At 35.1% G+C, this 22122-nt stretch overlaps 1 protein-coding gene across 1 annotated transcript in view; it reads right to left on the bottom strand.

Annotated features, from left to right (window-relative positions):
• Positions 1 to 7117: 7117 nt before the first annotated feature.
• The window catches only part of LOC113093851 (follistatin-related protein 5-like), a gene marked incomplete at its 5' end in the record, with an annotated part of 37858 nt that continues 22853 nt past the window's right edge, over positions 7118 to 22122 (bottom strand). Inside the window, 2 exons of the mRNA XM_026259429.1 lie at positions 7118 to 7264; positions 10424 to 10620. Of these exons, the coding sequence (XP_026115214.1) occupies positions 7118 to 7264; positions 10424 to 10620 (344 nt within the window). The remainder of the gene's footprint in view (positions 7265 to 10423; positions 10621 to 22122) is intronic.

The raw sequence follows: 22122 nt of genomic DNA on the forward strand, positions 1-22122 counted from the left end.
GGCCTACATAATGCAGAGGTCAAGTGACTGTTCTGTCTATAGTTAGCAATGTCCCTATAGTATGCAATGTTTAATAAACAGCTTTTTTACTAAATTATTCTGAGGTGAAATTCAGTGCAGTCCTGTATCATGATACCTATCGTCTTTGTGGCCTCTTTATCTTGATGCATATCATATTGTGACTTTGCTGGTGATACACAGCCCAATAAATTATACATGAGAATTCTAAATATATTTGACACTAAAATTCTAATATTGGAAGCTGAAGCAAATTAGAATATGGTGACATGCCTATCAGCTAATCAACTCAAAACACCTGCAAAGGTTTCCTGAGCCTTCATATGGTCTCTCAGTTTGGTCGACTACACTGTAAAAAATAATTCAGTGGCTTAGTAAATTTCACAAAAATAAAGAGCTATATTAACTTAATAAAATCTTTTGAAATCATTTAAGTGATATTTTGAGTGGGTCAGATTAAAAAGAATAATTAAAAATCCAACAAATAATTTCTCTAAAATTTACATATATTATTTAAGTTTATGTAATGAAAATAAATAAGTATTTAACTAACTAGTTATATTTTTTATATACCTTCAATATTTCTGGTGAATTCTAATAGAAATATTTGATAATTATTTACTTGTACTGATCTGTTTTAGAAACTAAAATTATTAAGTATTTCCAACCAATTTTCCTAAATAAAGTTCCATCTTAATAAATGACAGTTTAAATAAATTGAGTAAATTTCGCGGCTAAAGTGATCACGTGTGCAGCTCCGCAGGAAAAAAAAATCTGCTTTCCTCAGCAGCGACGACGACTAGCCATACACCTCACAGCTCCTGGTAAGTAACGTTAGTCAGCTAACCCTACTTACGTTTGTAACACTTTATTAAAAAGTTAATAATTATTAAGCATTTTCTAACAATTGTCTTTGTATTTTACGTCATATTCAACAAGTTTCGTAGCTTAATCGAAGTCACCTGAAGGACGGCTTTCCTCAGCAACGGCAAGACCCGCACTCCTCTCATATTGTGGTACGTTATGTAATTTAGCCAGCTAATACTAATTATGTTTGTAATGTTTAATTCAGAAGTTAATTATTAAGGATTTCCTAACAATTGTGTTTGTATTTTGCATTATCTTAAGAAGTTTAACAAGTTTCGCGGCTCAAACAAGAGGCACCTGTCACTGAAGGACTGCTTTTCTCAGCAACAACGTGAACAGCATTACTCGAATTTCCTGTAAGTAACGTAGTCCTTTTATAACTATGTATATTTGCAAAAATGTTTTCAAAAGTTGATTAAACATTGACCGTGTGTACGTGTACATAACAGTGTAACGTTAGTTTTCGAAGTTAGTTAGTAGGGCAGCCATATGTATGTTAGGTTTTTTTTTTTTTTTTTTTTTTTTGGAGTGGGTTAACGTTCGTACTATTTGGATCACCGTTTATTTCAACCGCCATTTGAAAGTCTAACGATAAGTGTACCGTGGTCCAGCAACTATAACTATACATGCCCAATGGAAAACGATTTTGTACAGGTTCCCCTTTGGGGTCAGTGGCTTGTCAAAAGGGAACACATCATTTATGAACTTTCAAATGACAACATTCTTTCTTGTAAAAAGCTGTCACGTTGTTGTAAAACATCATAATTACTACACGAACTCAAGTATGAGCTCTTAAATCACCACTACAGATACGCCATGCAAAAGTATTTAAAATGGCGTGGACATAACATAGACTGGTGCGTTTTAATCAGCTCCCACTATAGGGAGTCGGACAGTTTAAGGCCTGCTCCATTGTAAAATCATTCTAGTGCACTGAAACCTAGATCACATACAATATCGGTCAAAAGTTTGAAAACCGTAAGCTTTTTAATGTAACAAATCCAGACCTGGTGGGTATTGAAGGACAGCGGAGGCTGGGGGAGGGGTACGTTGTTTTAATTGAGTAAACTTACTAAATTTCTTAAGAGTGTGTTTAAATATATTCATTTTGATTTGAAATTATTTGTAATATTTTTGTTCCCTGAAACAGATCAGTTTAATTTTCCATCCTTAAATAAATTGATAGAAATTTCACAAATATATTGTGTGTATTATAAATAAACAATTTGTTAGTCTAATACTAAATTGTTTTAGTGGAAAAAATAAAATATAACTGTACATTTTAGATAAAATAAACTGTTGTATTTTTAGTCCGTTAATATGTTTACATCTATGCATTTGGCAGACACTTTTATCCAAAGTAACTTACATTGCATTTCAAGGTACACATTTACAATTTAATCAATTTTTGCTAGCGCCGACGCTCTACTGTTTGAGCTACAGGAAAGCCATCTTTTGTATAATCAAGTGAACTATATTCAGAGATTTTATTAAGTTAATAAAGTTAAATATTACTGTAATATTTACTAAGCCACAGAATTATTTAGAGGGTTAAGGTTGAGTGTGAGGGTTAATGCAATGCATATTTTTTTCAAGTAGTGCAATTAAACAAGTTTTTTTGTTTCAAAACCATTAGCCATTTTACTTAAATATTAAACATGTTTATAAAGAAATTGGTTGAAATAATGCAGACCTCAATAAAAGCCTATAGCATTGATTTACAGCATAGAAGCTCGCAGTTGGTCTCTTTTCGTTTTTCTTTTAGGTTTATTGTTAAAAATAAATGTCCCTATGTAGAAAATTAACCTGTCCTCTTGTTAAGAAGAATGTTGTTAATTTTTGCAACTCCTCCCCCTAGTAAACTTTGTTTGAGATTTTACCTATCATATGGTCCAACAGAATGTTTGCTTCTTCAGGTGCTACCTTGTTTTGTGTATTTGTCACTTTCTTGTAACATTCAGTTTTGAATGTTAGCTCTAACCAGTTATCTTTAAAATTTGCCTGTAGGGTTCAGCTGATCTACCCGTCTTCGTACAAGCAGAGTTGGCAGAGGAGGTCATAAAAATCTACATCCTTCGGAACAATAATGGGGCAGTCAGCGACGTAATCTTGGGAATCTCAGCAGAGCCTGCTGCCATCTTTCAGGAGTCACATTGGATTTGAGATATCCCAAGACCCACAAATACAGGTCCTTCTCCAAAAATTAGCATATTGTGATAAAGTTAATTATTTTCCATAATGTAATGATAAAAATTAAACTTTCATATATTTTAGATTCATTGCACACCAACTGAAATATTTCAGGTCTTTTATTGTTTAAATACTGATGCTTTTGGCATACAGCTCATGAAAACCATAAATTCCTATCTCAAAAAAATAGCTTATTTCATCTGACCAATAAAAGAAAAGTGTTTTTAATACAAAAAAGTCAACCTTCAAATAATTGTTCAGTTATGCACTCAATACTTGGTGGGGAATCCTTTTGCAGAAATGACTGCTTCAATGCGCGTGGCATGGAGGCAATCAGCCTGTGGCGCTGCTTCGATAGCGGCCTTAAGCTCATCCAGAGTGTTTTGTCTTGCGTCTCTTAACTTTCTCTTCACAATATCCCACAGATTCTCTATGGGGTTCAGGTCAGGAGAGTTGGTAGGCCAATTGAGCACAGTAATACCATGGTCAGTAAACCATTTACCAGTGTGAGCAGGTGCCAGGTCGTGCTGAAAAGCAAAATCTTCATCTCCATAAAGCTTTTCAACAGATGGAAACATGAAGTGCTCCCAAATCTCCTGATAACTAGCTGCATTGACCCTGCCCTTGATAAAACACAGTGGACCAACACCAGCAGCTGACATGGCACCCCAGACCATCACTGACTGTGAGTACTTGATACTGGACTTCAGGCATTTTGGCATTTCCTTCTCCCAGTCTTCCTCCAGACTCTGGCACCTTGATTTCCAAATGACATGCAAAATTAGCTTTCATCCGAAAAAAGTTATTTGGACCATTGAGCAACAGTTCAGTGCTGCTTCTCTGTAGCCCATTTCCTGAACACGCCTGTGCACGGTGGCTCTGGATGTTTATACTCCAGACTCAGTCCACAATCTTCTTCAGGGTCCGGTCACCTCTTCTCGTTGTGAAGCGTTTTTTGCCACACTTTTTCCTTCCCACAGACTTCCCACTGAGGTGCCTATTCGTTCAGAAATTTCTTTCTGTGTCTTACCCTCTCGCTTGAGGGTGTCAGTGATTGCCTTCTGGACAGCAGTCAGGTCGGCAGTCTTACCCATGATTGCGGTTTTGAGTAATGAACCAGGCTGGGAGTTTTTACAAGCCTCAGGAATCTTTTGCAGGTGTTTAGAGTTAATTAGTTGATTCAGATGATTAGGTTAATAGCTCGTTTAGAGAACCTTTTCATGATATGTTAATTTTTTGAGATAGGAATTTTGGGTTTTCATGAGCTGTATGCCAAAATCATCAGTATTAAAACAATAAAAGACCTGAAATATTTCAGTTGGTGTGCAATGAATCTAGAATATATGAAAGTTAAATTTTTATCATTACATTACGGAAAATAATGAACTTCATCACAATATGCTAATATTTTGAGAAGGACCCTGTACTCACTTGAGTTGTTCCAAAAACTGTTTCTTGAGCTGGATCCTCCAAAACTCTGTTAATGTTCAGAGGTTAAAAAATTATCTTCTTGCATAGTAGTGGTTCATGGTCATCCCACAGAATGGGTATTCCTGATGGAAGTGTTTCTGTTATCTGATTAATTCTGTTGAAGACATAGTTCACCCCAAAAGATGATGTTGTCATAATTTACTCTCCCTCAATTTGTCCCAAACCTGTACGAGTTTCTTTCTTCTGTTGAACACAAAAGATATTTTAAGTGAAGTGACGTGACATTCAGCCAAGTATTAAAGAGTGTTGGTTAACGCAGTTAAAGGTTGCCATTGACTTTGCATAGTATACTTTTTTTTCTATCATGGAAGTCAATGGCAACTTTCAACTATCTGTTAACCAACATTCATTAAAATATATTTTGTGTTCAACAGAAGAAAGAAATTCGTACAGATTTGGGACAACCCGGGGGGGCGAGTACATTATGACAACATCATCTTTTTGGGTGAATTATCCCTTTAATATTGATGTAAGTGTTGCTTTTATATTTTTTTATTATTTAATGTTGAGTGTGACTGCAAATGGCTGGTATGCACCAGGAACAAAGATGTCATTTCTCTTACGGCTATCGTATTTTACATGTAATCTACTTGAATACTAAGATGGATGAAATGTTTCATAAGGTTTAATCATTTCCCTTATGGCTACTTTACAGTTTTTAATTTTTGCAATCTACTGGAATATTAAAATGGATACAATGTTTCAAAGGTTGATTTTAGACTTTGTCTTATGTTTAATTGACAAATAAATTTTCAATAAAAAATGTGTTTCTTTCTTTATTTGGTTTTATTATATTAATTATAAAGGGTAAATGGTGTAAAAAAAAAGTGAATGCAGCATTTTGATAATTTATAGTCCAATATTAAGTTAAATTCACTTTTACATGTAGTAAATGTAGCACATTTTTTTTGGTAAAATTTCACGTTTATATCTACTCAATATTTTTGTTTATTTTACATAGAATTACAGTTGTGGTGTTTTATAATTTTGATTATATCCAATTAATTTTATTTCTCATATAAAGTAATTCAGTTACTCAGATTTACTTAATTTTTTACTGACAATTACTCAATTTAAACCGTATATTTCATTGATTTCACAGCTTTAAAATTTACTCAATTTTTTTGAGTGTAAAAATGTTTCACCAAAAAAATTGAGTAAATAATAGTTAAACTTTTTACAGTGTATGCTAACCAGCCAAATCTTGTCCACTATGCCACTACTGACTAATTAAATATAATTAGAGAAAAAGACAGGGTGCTGCAAAACAGTACAAACACAAAAAACAGAGTAGTCCTCAGATGTTGCATGCAATAACAAATATACATTATGACCAGTGCAGTTTGAATTGTGAAAAATTAAAGGAATAGTTCATCCAAAAATGTAAAATTGTAAAATGTGCTTCATGAGACCCCAATATCATCAGGAGATACATTTTACGTTTCCTATACCTACTTTTTTGACTCTCAAAGTAATGGAGCCCATTGATTTGGATTTTATGAATCATCAAAGATCATGAATTCAGCTAAAAGTCACCTTTAGTGTTCTACTAAAGAAAAAAAGTCACCTATATCTTAGATGACCTGAGGGTAAATTAACAGCAACATTTCATATTTGGGTGAACCATAAGTCAGTGGCTCTCAACTTACTCATTGAACTGCAAGTCATTACTTTCATCATGTCAAATCATAAGCAAAACTAGAATCATTAACTTCCCCAAAGGTCCCATTCCTAATGAAAAAAAAGGGCTTCCACTGAGACTGAATAAATATCCAAATGACAATAAATAGTGCGCAATGAAATAAAAAAACGCTTACGCCTGTAACCGAGACTGAAATTGTGCTCACAGATGCTTCATTACAATGCTGCAATTATCCAATGTGCTATTAACAAACAACACTGAAAATACTGTACATGTCACAGTTACTAAAAGCACATCCAGCCCTGATAGTGCTAATTATACAGCAGACAATTTCTCCTAGCTTTTTCACTTCCATGTCTTAAAGGGGTCTACAAAGGACATTATTTTGTGTGATGATTTGGTGTAATGAAATGTGTTTATGAGGTTCAAGGTTTCAAAAAAGCATTATTTTCCACATAATGTACATTAATGTTTCTCCTCTATGCCCCACTTTCTGAAACGCATAGATTTTTACAAAGCTCATTGCTCTTAAAAAGCGAGGTGTGTGCTGATAGGCCTGCTATCTAGTGTGTTGTGATTGGCCGAATGGCAAGTGTGTGATGGAAATGTTACACACCTCACATACTGTGATGTCATGTGTCCCGGCGTTACAAGAGAAAATCAATAAAACCCATTAAAAATGAGGCATTTGTTGCGTCCAGTGGGGACATAATTACTGATTATAATGACTCTAATGTGATCAGAGAAACAACAAACAAGAAGGGCCACTCTACACTGCTCACATTTGAATTATCAGTGGCAAATCCACAAAGTTTGTAACTTTACAGATCTTCTTTATGCACAAAGAGTTTGTAACACTCCAAAGAGAAATTAAATTTTTTTTATTGAATCATATGACCCCTTTTATCATCACTTCATCAAAACCAAACACTCACCAAAAGCAACGTAGAACTCCTCTCTGGTTAGGTGTTCATCATCGTTGACATCGTTATATTTAAACAGATCGAATAGAGTGCACTCTGATGCCGTCCTGCTGAGACCTTCCTGCTTGATAACCTGCACGACAACAAGATAAAAGATCATTCAATTCAAAGCAGAATCTACTGTATGATGCTGTAACAAAGCAAATGCATTTTGTGCACTGAATGCAGCTCAGTAATACTAATAAAAGTGTTTAAGGGCATGTTTTGTTTACACATGACGTCACGGCTGTAAAATCTCCATCCTGAAGAAAAAGCACTGCTCTAGTGTACCATTGTGAATAATTAAAGATGTGATTCCTATCTGCATCAGACATCATGAATTCTGTCAGCTGGCAAACATCCAGAACTGAGCAAGATTTTATAACAGCCTTATGTTGGAAAAAATTTGGGATCACTGTAAAACATTCTATAATACATTCATCCATGCCAGAAGTATCTGATGGTAATTACAGTTAAGATTTTGAAAATGCCTTTAGCATATGCATATAAACAACCATACTTAACTTTGCTGATTGGTGTCCAACGGATTCAAAACATTTGTGAAAATGATTTTGACTCCACATAATATAGACACCATCCCCTGAAAGCTTTTTCATAGCTACTGCTAAGATTTGACCCAAACTTATCCTTAGTATTACTAAAACCAGAATTGTGTGTTCAGATTCAATCCTGTCCTTTATTATCTGTTGCAGATTCTAATCCATTTATAGAGACTTGAAACCAGCTCAGAAACTGACTGGCAACCCTCACTTTGACCTGTTTGATCTGCAGTTTTGATTTACCATTTATTTCGAAGATGTATCAAGCAAGCAAGAAGACTTTCAAATGCTGAAATTTGTCAGTGTCCCACTCTGATCTGCATGCTACAGGGGGTGTCAAAAAAGTTTGCCATAATGAATGACTCTACACAACTGATCCACCGTGCTAAATGAAAACCTCAGAACAGCTTTAGGCATGTGCTTAATTCTTACACTTCAGGAAATTGGCTTGGAAAAGTGAAGTTTGAGCATCATTTTGTTTGCAGTTGATAATGCAGTGATGCACACATTTTAAGCATCCAAATGTGCACTAGCAAAAAACGTATAAAATACATTTACTTCATACTAAGTATAATTCAAAAGACTTACTGATATAAAATGCACATTTCTTAAAATTGTCTCAATAATGAAATTGTTCCTTACAAATATGCAGCTAATTCACTTCACAAGATGTTAATTGTTAGATTGGAGTTGTGAAGATTACTTGTGGATTATTGTGATGTTTTTATTAGCTGTTTGGACTCTCATTCTGATGACAGTGTTGGTGGACTGACTTTCTGCATGAAGATCATTTCATGAGTACCAGAAGATATACCTGAGCAGAATACTAATGGAGTTTAATTGCTTTATTAAAACAGAATGTTTTGATTTAGCTGGAAGGCATTTCACCATGTTCCCATTTCTCTATCACCTCTTCGACCTGCGCTAGCTTCATGTCAAAAGGCCAAGCTTTTGTATTCAGGGACAGTCAGAATTTTCACTTTTTACATTGTCTTCGATCTGCCATGCATGAAAAGAGATGTATTCTTCTTCCACTGAGAATGAAGAAATATGCAAATGACATGAAAATATTGCACAATGAAATTGAAATGGCTCACGCCTGTAACCAAGAGTGAAAGTGCGTTCAGAGTTTTCTCTCTGGAGAAATATGAATAAATTCATATTTTGCTCATTTTGCTGTGTACCGTATCTCTATGGACAGGTGTAATCTTTCTGCCGCAGGACAAGATAAAGCACGGCTGACCTGGGATCAGTCTATGAGCCAGTTATTAAAAAGGAGACAAGTTTGCCTGCTCATTACTGTTTTCAAATTAATGCAATGCAACATGGCTTAAAGTGATTCCCAGCCATTTTCTCAATACATCAGATTCAAGAATCAAAAACTATATAACTGTAAACAGAACAACATGCATTTGAACAATGGCTTTGATTGGACTGCAGTGTATTCAGGGTACATCATACAAAACTTGTGCAGTGCTTCCAGAAATGCATTGCAGCATGAAGCATGTCAGCACTGTTAAGATTCATAAAACTGATTCTTGATATTTGTGTATGTCTAAGCATAGTTCAGAGTGATTAGTGAACAGTGGTGTTTTAAAAATTACGGATAGAAATACAGATTATCTAATTAGAACACTGCTGGACAATTAATCAATTAATCATGTCACTACATGGTGATTATATCTTTTTCATTAGCAAGTAGCCATCTTCTTTTTTTTGTCTCGTTGTTTTTGCCATAACTAACATAGTTGCAGCAGCTAGAGAAAAACATTGAGAAGTCAAGAGTCCAATTGCCTTACTAAAGTAAACATTAAAACCAACCTATTACTTTTAAACAGACATCAACATCTAAACCTATGTTAATCCCAATACGAACTTTTGTAAATGTATGACAGAAAAAAAATCAATCTGGTTTATAAGTGAAGCTGGTAATGCTGTTTTTGGAGTTATTTAATGATGCTGGAGCTTGACATCAAACAAAGGTTGGGTTTTCACTTTCAATCAAAATTTGACTTCTGAGCAATGTAAGTCCACATCTGCTGTGATGGGAAGCTTTATTAGAATGTTAGAGGATAATTGTCCTAACAATGTTATCAATAAACATTTTTACAATGTTTTTAGAGAATGTTATCCTACCTTTTAGCAGAACATTCTAGGAACTACAATAAACCTTGCTGCTGGAAACATTTCCAGAACACAAACATTTCTAGATGGAATGACTTCACAAGATGAGCAAAATTTTTTTACATTTTTTTTTAAAATACTTTTTTAGGTCAGAGTCAGAGTCCTTCTCTAAATTAAAATGATTTTATGTGTTTACATGATCACGTGCATTGTTGGCTTATTAAGCATAATTGGTTTAAGAACATGTATGCAAAGCACTTGATGTTCAATATATCATAAACACCAAGCTATAATTCATTTGCAAGCTATAAAAATGTGCATGAAAGATTAATGCAGCAAAGGCAATAAAAGGCTCACTCAACATGTTTAACCCTGCAAAATCTCAATTTATTATTTTTTTTTATCTGAAAATTGACCTCTTCTGTTGGTTTGAAAATGGTCATTTAGATAAAATCATCATGACAGACGCATGTTAAGAAGTTCAAGAAATGTCAGCTAATTGCAACGTCAATTAAACTGATGAAAGAAAAGAAAGAGATCTATTTAGTCACACTCTTGTTCAGTCTTACCTGTGAGAGCTCACTGCTGTCAATTCTTCCATTACCATCTGCGTCAAAGCGCATGAACATCAAGTCCACCAGATGCTTCCTAGCTTCCATATCATTCTCGTGGCTGCCATGGTTACCGGGGGTCAAGTACCTCTGAGCGTGTAAGTCCAACATCTTGGTCTTCAATTTTTTATAGTCTCCCAGATGACAATTATCATCTGTGAAGAGTGGGAGAGAAATGCTGGTCAGATCAGTGTATTATGGAGATGAATTCACTGTTCAGCTGCATTACTAATTCATCAATACTGTGGCAATATGGAGCCCTTTTCAAAAATGTCCATGTGAGGAATCTAAAAGGTCTTTCATGTAAATAAATGATGCGAATTTGCTGATTTTGTGGATCTCACAAGAAGAATCAGAAGAGGTATTTACACATTTGGCATGCAATTTCATCAAATAATATATTATAATGCATTCGAGGTATGTGTTTTATCATTATGCATTCCCTAGGAGTCAAACCCTAGAACTTGGCAGTATTAGCATTATGTTTTACTAGACTGAATGAAAAATTACAATGAATTCTAAATAGGTGTCAATACTGATGCTCAGCCTCAAGCCAGTTATCTTGTATGATTTTGTTCCACAAATGCAAATATTCAGTGACTCACTCATGAAGACAGTTACTACAGTAGCTGCAACCTACTGGCATAACTAAGCTATTTGATTAAGTCATGTTTAATTTTAGATGAACAAACTTTATAAATTTGGTGATTAAAAACTGTTTATTTGATTTGTTCAAACAGCTGAATCATTATGCCGCTCAAAAATGACAAATACTACACTGCTGTCATGACAATGCTAATGGGCTACAGAAAAAAAAGAAAAAATTGCTCGGTGTTATGCAAACATGGCAGAGGAGGACAGACTCTTTCGATTATTCTAGCAACCGTGTCAGAGAAAGTGCTGGAAAGGTGTTAGGGACTTGAAACAAGTTGCTGGAAACAACGGCTGGGAAGTCTTGTCAAAAAGCATTTGACAATATTTGAGATATTTTTGTCATTATATGTAGCTCAGGTGGTGCAGTGTGGCTTCTTGTGAGAATACTGATGTTGTTTCTGGAGCATAAGAGATGGATAATGAAAGGCAGAATCAGAAATGAAAGCTAGAGAGGGGAAAAGAGGAAAAGCAGCTGGTTTTAAAGACTGTCATACTAGTTTCACTGACAGATGTCAAGACAGTCACAGCTCATCTCCACATGACTGCACCACTAACTGCAATGTGTGTGTGATATACTAAGATATATGAATATATATATATGAATATATATGTATCTGGTGTGTGTGTGTGCTGATCAGGAATAGCGTGCCACACATCACAAAATGGCCTCTATTTGACAAACCACCGTGGCAGGAAAGCTTCCTTCCTTAGAAATGGCAGAATGAATAAAAGATAAATGGCTGTCTACCATCTACCTTGCCCAGAGGAGATGAAGGTCAGTGTCGTCAAACCGGTGTGTGTATGTGTGTACACGTTTGCACACACGGCACATTAGTATTCACATTTTTTGGCATGTTGGTAAATGAAGAACTGCATATCTTCTATCATAGTCCAGAACTGCAGATGTGTGTTCGGGGGAATATTCATTCCGCATCATCCACCTGCGATTTGACAGCTGTACAGTTCTCAACAATGTTGCAACCGTGCAAAACTCTAAAATGTGTGCAAAGCTGGAGATTTCTTGAATCAGAGCTATGTGAATGAGCTGCGTTTCATCAGGAGCCCATCTGCCTGTGCTTTGATTTTCAGTGGGGACTGAAGCTTGGAATCTTGTTTGTGGAAATATGCAGCAAATATTAATTTTTTAGTACAGAGATATTATAGTGACACAACAGGGAGCTGAAAAAATAATGACTTCCAAAAATACAGAAACCCAGAGAGCAACTTTTTTTTTTTGGTCTTTTGTTTACTTGGGAACACTTATTTTTCTTGTGATCTTAATTTAAAAGTTATCTTGGTGTGTGTGTGTGTTGTATGCTAGTCTCATGAGTTCGCATATAGTAGCAAAGGAAGCAAATTTTCCTTACTTTAGCAAAGGAAAACCAGTCTCCTCTAAGTTTAAATCGAAATCTTCCAATATTTTTCTTTGCAGATCCTCGGATTGTACTTCTAATTCATGACTGGCATTTTGTTTTGTTTTCTCTCTGAATTTGTCGCCAATCATGCAACACCTCATCTGTAACACATCATCTGCCGGAACAGCTTCCGCGAATGGTAACGGAAGTGAAAGAAAACTGTTTATTACATTTGAAATATGGATTTTTTTTCCCCTGGACTTTATTTTTTATTTCTTTTTTGGTTAAGTGTGGTTCACTGTCACATGCCATTTTTGCAAGTGAACCAGAAATTGTAAACAAAACCACACGTGTGCTAAGATCATCCATTGATTGGACAGAAATTCTCAAGCAGGGAAAACAGGAAGTGCAAAAACAGGCTAATCATGGAGATATTTCGTACAGCATTTTTTATTCTTTTACTGATTTGGTGTTATCAGACACTAATGCAATATAAAGAACCCTATGAGCATTATATGAGACAGTGTCATAAGATGTGTAAGAACGACTTGCCAAAAATAAAATCTGTAGATAAAATACTTTTAGCATATCACAATGTTAGTTTAAAAGTGCGCTGTTGGGCGCATATCCACTCTTTCGTGTGGAGAGTGGAAGCTGAAGCAAGCTTTAGGACATCAGTGGAAACAAGTTAAACACGCTGTCATTTTTGTTTATATAGGTAAGAATAATACATCATTTGGGACTGTAAAGGGTCTATATTTGAGAGAAACAGGCCTTTTGTGTACATAAAAAAAGTCTTACAGTAGATCTTTGAGTTCAGCTCATGAAAAATGGGGGCAAAGACAAAAGTGTTGCATTTATAATTTTGTTCAGTGTATATTTAGAAATGCATTGGAATTATTCAGGTTAGCAGCCAACTATGTACTATGTACAAGATATACAAATAAATAAATACATGCATACATACATAAAGAAAGAGAATCAACAATAATCTCTCCAAGATGGCTCATGTATCCAGGATGCAATCACTAATGATTAATTTAGTTTCATGAAGAAGACACGGCATAAAGAGTTTCAAAGCAGCATTAAAAAGGACAACATAATGTAATGGAGTATCATAACTAGTATCTCCTTTTGCGTACATGTTAACTGTCAGACCGACAGTTGCATTTACGTGAACGTGGGCGGCCGGTAAACACAGGTGCTGTTGTCATGACATTCAACATGATTTCAGTACTTTACGCATGAGAATGTGAATCTTTTTATGCCATATGTTTCTTTATGCTCTATTTCACACTATGTAGGGTCCTTATACCAAAGGCATTCAAAACGCCTGCCTGACAGAAATAGGTTTTTACTTCATTAAATAAATTAGAAGGAACATTGTTTCCAAGTGCTCTGTCTATGCATTATCCAAATTTTTGCACTAAGGAGCACATTTACAAAGTTCTACAATGATCTTCCTGTCTTCATCCCTCAGAGGGTTTCTTATGTTAGAGGGCTATTCAATCTATATTCGTCCTCTAATGTAAAACACAGCCGATACCTCTAGTGCTATAGAAGGTCACTGATAATGGATCCATCATGCAACTGTTTTCTCATCTCAGTAAACATGCGCTCACCACGTCTGGTAGTAATAGGACTCCGACCATTTCTAAAAAGAACCAAGATTTGGCCTCTTGTGTTTTCTTGCATTAATGAAGGTATGACAGCATTGCTCACATAGCACACATGCAGTTGATGGTTGTGACCCGTGGCGCAGCAGCTAAAAGCATGCCACGGCTGGTCGCCCATCCTGATGGGAATTCTGGTCATCATATTACTTTGTAAAAGTCAGGAGCTGTGACAAACAAGTTTGTAATGGGCAATTCTAGACACAGGCCAATGAAAGTGTTATGCTGTGTCTAACTGACTGTGGATGGCTGCTGTTAATTAGAACTGGTGGAATCATTTAAAAGATGGAGCGCTTCACAACAATATACATTCATATCATCATGAACAATGTATGATAGTATCAATGCTTACAATATCCACAATCGTTCATTTAAAATTCAATAGGATATTTAATATAATTGTGGGTGTTATTTATACTGTAAGTTTAATGAGCTTTCATTTGAACATACTCTCTCTCTCTCTCTCTCTATATATATACATTATATATATATACATTATATACATTATATACACTGTATATATATCTGTTTTTACTTATTTTTATTGAAGTTTCAGTTTTAGTTATTTTAGTACATCAAGCTAAACTGAATTAATTTTATTACATTTTATTTCAGTTAAATATATATTTTTATTGTTTTAGTTAACTTTAATATAACTCTAGTTCAGTAGGTGTTTTTTTTTTTTTAAACAAGTACTTTCATTCTAGAAGGATTCATTAAATTGATCAAAATTTACAGTAAATATATTTATAATGTTACAAAATATTTATATTTCAACTGAATTTCTGTAATCCTAATGTATCCCGGTTACATTATGCAGATCAACTGTTTTCGACATAATAAGAAGAAATGTTTGAGCACCAAATCAGCATAATAGAATGATTTTTTTAAACAAGCTTTGACAAGCCTACATTCAAAGACGGTCTTGATATTTTTTTTTTATTTTTTTTTATTCTACATCCTTACAATGAAATTCTATCCTGTTTGCTTTCTCAATTCATATTCCTTAAACTGGAATTTAAAAAGTATTCTCAATTCAGTTTTGAATGCCATGCAACTCTACACTTCACAATCTGACTATGCACCAGATCCTCTTAAAACTGTTCAGAGCATCTGTATTCCTTGACAAGCATTACAATAATGGATTTCTGAGCACAAAGACATTTAGTACAACCCATATAACCATTTTCAAGTAGCCTACGTGATTTACTTTGAAGTATTTTGACATGTCCAGGAAGCCTAGAGGAATGCAGATTGATCTTTCCACATCTGAAATGGATTTAGATGGCCACCTGCATTCATATTTGTATGTTTGATCTATGCATGTGACGTATGGGACACTGATTCACTTTGAATACCATGCTATTAAATCTAGTCAGATCAGATGAAATTCAGTCCTGTCCGAAGTTGGGTTTAGAATGGCGGCATTAATAAAAACAGCTTGAGGGACAGCTAATTAACATTAATGAGCAACTTTGATCATTAAGATAATTATGAGGGAATAATAACCTCATTAAGAAATAATTACAAACGGGTATGCTGTAAGTAATTATTTTGGGTGAATATCACATAAAATACCATCAATCAGCTGAGATCGCTCATCAGTCTAGCTTGATTTAAAAGGAACCCACACAAAATACTATCCATCCATCCATCCATCCATCCAGCCATCCATCCATCATTTATATATGTTTTGTATTTTTCAAAGGTGAGTGTGATTTCACCAAGTACAACGTTCCTGGATCAATGTCCTTGTTGATCCTGGAACAACATTCCAATCAACTAATCAGAACTATCCACTGATTTCAGGAATTATTTTGGGTAGGGTTATCTTTAGGGGTATGGACTGGGTTAAGTCTATAGTTTTGGAAAATAATGTTGATCCAGGATCATCAAAAGATGTTGATCCAGGAACATGTCGTACTTGGAAAAATCACGGCGACCACTGTTCAACAAAGCTGACAAGACTGTAGACAGCATATCATTTAAATGAGACAATGATGTGAAAATTTTCTTTGCTGGTGCTACAGTTTGCATAGTGTGATGAAAATGAAGTAGGTGTTGATTTTATGTGATTTTTTTTTTTGTTGTGCTGATTTTAACTTTTAATTATGCCCAGATGTTTCTCTTTGCAAAATATTGTTACGCATATGGATATAACAAAACATATTTGAAAGAATAGCATATTAAACCTCTTTTGGGATAACACAGCCAAAATCAACCCTGAAATCAGCTTATTTTGGTCTCTTTATTTTTCTGTACATTTTGTGCATCACTACTGCTAAAACTGAGATATTTTTCATGGCTCTGTTGTACTGATGCCATGTGAGCTGCTTAGATTTGTGTAACAGCAGGAGGGTCTACATCGCTCTACATGCTCTATACATCAAACACACACACACACACACCCACACACACACACACACGGCTTCAGTCTCTGCTTCGGTCTGAGGTCACTGACTCCGCTTTTTAAGGGCACGGGGCCAGTGCCATTGCTGTCAAGTTCTGGCACTGCTGAAATGGACGTGTGAAAGCAGTATGCTGTAAAGTCTGTTCTCTCTCTCTCTCTCTCTCTCTCTCTCTCTCTCTCTCTCTCGCTGCGCCTGACCACCTAACATTTTACTGGAGAATTTCACAGGCAGTGCATTCAATAACAATCTACCTGCCACTGGATAGCCATATGAGTTGTTGCAAAGACAAATTTACAACTCGGTGGCAGACGATTATTCTGGCTCTCCCAGTGTGATGTGTGAGTGGAAAACTTAGCATTTTCCTATGTTTTGTCCTTTTCCTGTTTCTCCCCTCCCTTTCTCGTCTTCATTGTTTTTGTCTCCCTCAGTCTCAGTAGTGCTGCTTTATTCTACATAAAGTCATCTTCTCCAGCTGTCTACTTCTCGTTTCACCTCTAATTTGATTTCCACACTCTCTTTTCTCCTGTCACTGGTTCTTTCTATTCTCCTCTCTTACCCCTTTCCCTTTATCTTTGATTTCTCACTTTCGCAGACGCTGGTGCACCTTTGAGGAGCTCATTACCTGCTGCAGACGCGGATGTGGCTTCTCTTCAGGCTGGAGGTGACAGTGACAGTAAAACAGCTCAGGGTCTTATTATCACTATTCTAAAACTGCAACAGAACAACTTATTTCTCCTTCTCACTCTGTCTGTATTTGAGCGGTAAGAAATACATACATATATATATATATATATATATATATATATATATATATATATATATATATATATATATATATATATAATTTGTTATTGAAAAAAAATCAGATTTTGTAAAGCCTCAAGTAAGCGTACAAAAATGTGACAATTTATCAAACATTGTGACTGCAATTTGAAAAGCAGAATGATAAATATTTAACATCTCATTAAACAACGGCGACAAGTCACATTGAAACAGCAACTTTTTATGTTCAACAGGGTTTGTAATTATGTATTTAAATATATTTTAAATATGCATTTAAATTAAATATTTCAATACTTTTTATATAATTTATTTTTTAGATATGAATACACAACATATATAAATATAACAACACACACACACAAGCAAATAAAAGTTTTATTTAAATAAATAATAATAAATAATAATTTATTTGATTAATCAGTGAGCGATTCATAAATAATCTACTGAATTAATTATTCATCGACTCACTCATAAACACTTGATCTGTTCCTGAATAACACAGATTTTTTTTTTTAATGAATCAGTTGAGTGAATGGTTCAAATGATCCACTCATTGTAGAGAGTCACTTGTTGCCACCTACTGGCATCTGCTGAAATAGCAGCTGAAATTAGAGTCCTGCACGAGTTCAGTGACCCGCAAATTTGGCTGAAACGGGTGAAAAATATCCAACTGTGTCGGATACGGGTGCGGGTCGGGTCTAAAAAAAATTGCTTAATTGTTTGTAAAGATAAAAATGTGTACAACAGAATGTGAACTCATTGCACCTGCTGAAATATGTATATATATATATATATATATATATATATATATATATATATATATATATATATATATATGTATATGTATATATATATATATATATATATATATATATATATATATATATATATATATGTATATATATATATATATATATATATATATATATATGTATATATATATATATATATATATATATATATATATATATATATAAATATATATATATATATATATATAGAGAGAGAGAGAGAGAGAGAGAGAGAGAAAATCGAGCCCACCTTAAAGCACTAAATGTATATATTACATATTAAAGCACATCTGTTTGCAGTTAATAAAACACAAGGCTACATCACTATATCAATTATAATTTGGTTGTACAGACTCAAGTACTGTACTCTAGCCAGTTTTAATAAGGTCAATAGAAGCAAAATTCACAGTTTAACTGCTGAAGGTCTCATACACACTCAGAGGAACCGGCTTTGACAGACAAAATGAGTGTGAGGCTGACAAGGCCATCTCGTCAAGGAGAGCAATATTTTGGCATGGCACGGCTGAGCCGGCCACCCTGAGGGTCGGGAACAGAGAGAGACTAGATATGAGAGGAGGGCAGAGAGATTTCTTAATGCTGTCACTATCTTCTTCTTTGTGGGGCTGTTTTTAGGCACTGTTATCAGATGCATTTGACTGAGCTGCTGTTGTGGTCAAGAGTTGCTGCTGACGAATGCTGCCACTGAGGAGCAGGGAACATCAGGTAGAGGAAGAGATATATTACCTGATAATATCAACAGAAGAGAGGATAAACAGTCCAACGTAGGACCATCTGTTGTATTCAGATACATTTTTGACGGAAGTAGAAACAAAAAGCTTCCTGGTCTTGTAGGCATCCATTATGAACAATCAGGGAGACAAACAAATAGTAATATAGTACAATACACAGGTAGAAATATTTATCAAACTGTAATGTGTACTGTAGGTATAAATTAATCTCACTGTGATATTAATTAACACTAGTGTTGTGTGTGTGTGTGTGTGGGTAAAGTACTGTAAAGTACTGTAAGTATTGCATATGTCACAATTTTTCTCAGTAAGTATATTTCTAAAGGTACTGCTGACATGAAATTTTCACCAGATGTTGGTAAAAGCTCAAACAATCCATACATAAGATCTTGAATCTTGAATCTTAAAAGAAAACAAAAACAAGCTCAGAAATTAAGTTTTGAAAAATATTGAACACATGAAGAAAGGGAGGTGGATAAAAAAAAGAAAGCATAGAAAGCCAAGTCAACAGCTGAAATCTATCAGTAATTAGATAGCAGTCATGTCCTTAGTCAGTGGAAATGTAATATTAGCTGGTTTAGTCCCAACTGACGGCCTATAAAAACGTGTCTCATTACCAGCGTGTTACTCAAGAAACATTTCATGATGGGTTAAAGCAAAGAGCTCTCTTAAGACCTTTGCAACCTTATTGTTGCAAAACATACGGATGACATTGGTTACAGAAGCATATCTATACTTCTGAATGTTCCAGTGAGCACTGTTGGGGCAATAATCCTGGTGTGGAAATAACATTATTTTTTATCATAAACCAGGTAAGAGCCAAGGACCACTTGTGGAGAGCTTCAGAAAGATCTGGAATTAGCATGTACAATTGTTTCAAAGAAAACTATAAGTAACTGACTTAAGAATGGGCCAGCCAATAACCTGACTTGAATCCGATGGCGCCAAAATCACACCTGAATAGTGTGACTAGTTTCTCTATAGAGGAGGCGTCTTGAAGCTGTCATTAGCAACAAAGGCTTTTGTACAAAAGTATCAAATAAATTTCAGTAAGTGTGTTCAGTACTTTTTTTTCTTGGGTCATTCCATTTTATTACACAGAACTTAATTTTTTTTACTTATTTGTTTTGTTTTATTTATATTGTAGTATGGATTACTTGAGTTGTCACCAACATCTGGTGAACATGTCTTGTCAACTGCACCTTTAGAAATATATTTAATGAAAAAAAAAAAAAATCAATACTTATTTTACCCACTGTGTGTACGTGTGTGTGTGTGTGTGTGTGTGTGTGTGTGTCAAACCCTCTATCAGTGGGACAGTACATGACAGTACATGTGTCCAAAAGATACCATTCAAAACTTCAATGGTTGTATGTTGCCCTTGGTTTGCCCTCAGATCTAAAGCTGACCTGAAAAGCCACTATGTACCTCAGCATTCTTGACAATCACAGGACATCCCATTCATTTAATGTGTGTCCAAAAATGGGCTCAGCCAAATGTGGCATTGGGCCTGTGTGTAATCAGAATGCTGGTGATAAACAAAGTGATCTGTAGTATTGGCAACCCATTCGCTCATGCTTTCTTTTTGTGGCTGGTTGGGAAGGACTGTCTGTCAAACTGATGGGGCTATCCAGCAGACACTCTTCACAACAGCCTTATGGGAGAACCGCAACAAACGTCCTGGGTTTTGATCAAAACACCAGCCGCTTTGACTTTGACATTCAGGGGCAATTCACAATGTGCCTAACAACAGTCTTACGGGAAACATGAGAAATGTCCAACGGCCAGGTTAAGCTGAGACACAGTTTATTCATAAGTTTGGGTTTGGAAAAATTCTTAACTCTTTATTCTTTAGATTCTTTTTTGAAAGTCTCCAACTCACCAAGGCGGCAATTATTTGATCAGAAATACGGAAAAAAGGATACTGTGAAATGGATTGTTTTCTGTTGTAATATATTTTAAAATGTAATTTAAACGTGGTGGCAAAGTAGATTTTTCAACATCATTACTCCAGTCTACAGTGTCATCTTTCAGAAATCATCCTAATATTTGACCCTGGACCACAAAACCAGTCATAAGGGTCAATGTTTTGAAATTGAGATTGGGCTTATATAAATAAGCTTTCTACTGATGTATGTTTTTTTTTTAATTTTTTAATTTTTATTTTTTTTAGGATAGGACAGTATTTGGCTGAGATACAACTATTTGAAAATCTGCAATCTGAGGGTGCAAAAAATAAAAATTGCCTTTAAGGTTGTCCAAATGAAGGTCTTAGCAATGCATAATACTAACCAAAAATTAAGTTTAGATATATTTATAGTAGGACATCTTATAGTAGGAGATCTTTACTTAATATCCTAATGATTTTTGGCATAAAATAAAAATCAATCATTTTGGCCCATACAATGTGACTTAAATGCGACTTAAGTTTTGTGGTCCAAGGTCATATATGCTGATTTATTCTCCTTATTATCATCAATGTTGAAAACAGCTGTGCTGTTTATGTAAAACTATACATTCCATATTGTGTCATGCAGCTATTTTGATTCAAGGGTCCATGGTGAACATTCTAAAAAATAATTACCCATATGGCTTGAGTAATGAACACATGACCATTTATGTGCCCTGAAGGCCTACACAGAAACATGAAAAAGCTGTGACAATCAAAGGGGAGCAAAGGTGTTTTATCTCAGAGGATCTAAATAACTATGTCACGTGTCAAAGTGCTTGATATCACCTCACAAACATTAAAGGCTCTACAGTATTTTCATGCTGGCTGTGCAGACATTTGATATTCAGTTACCCATAATGCGCCAAATGCTGTTTCTTTGATGAATAAAGGAAGGGAGCGAACATTGAATGGCTGCCATTACAGAGTGACGGTGGAGGCCATGATATAAGAACAAAGGCAAACAGCCACCAGAAGATCTTCTACAGTCTTACAATGGCATTTTTGTTATCACAGCAAACTTAATGCTGAGTGACTCGACTGATAACAAAACTACAATCCCCTGCCCTTTCAAAAGAGAGTGAAAGTTTTATCCAATCTGAGCTCCTCCACTATACTGTAGGAGGAAAATGTGTGATTCTACAGATAGGAAGGATGACAGAATGGTACATTTTGCTCCCCTGTCTCATATATACATTCTCTCCTTGAACTTTCCTGCACAATCTAAGCCGTGAATAAATGCCTTCGAGCACTTAACACAGCGCTGAAGTCAGGGGAATGAAAAACATGACC

Source organism: Carassius auratus, unplaced genomic scaffold (assembly GCF_003368295.1).
Source record: "Carassius auratus strain Wakin unplaced genomic scaffold, ASM336829v1 scaf_tig00215186, whole genome shotgun sequence".
Classification (NCBI taxonomy): Eukaryota; Metazoa; Chordata; class Actinopteri; order Cypriniformes; family Cyprinidae; genus Carassius; species Carassius auratus.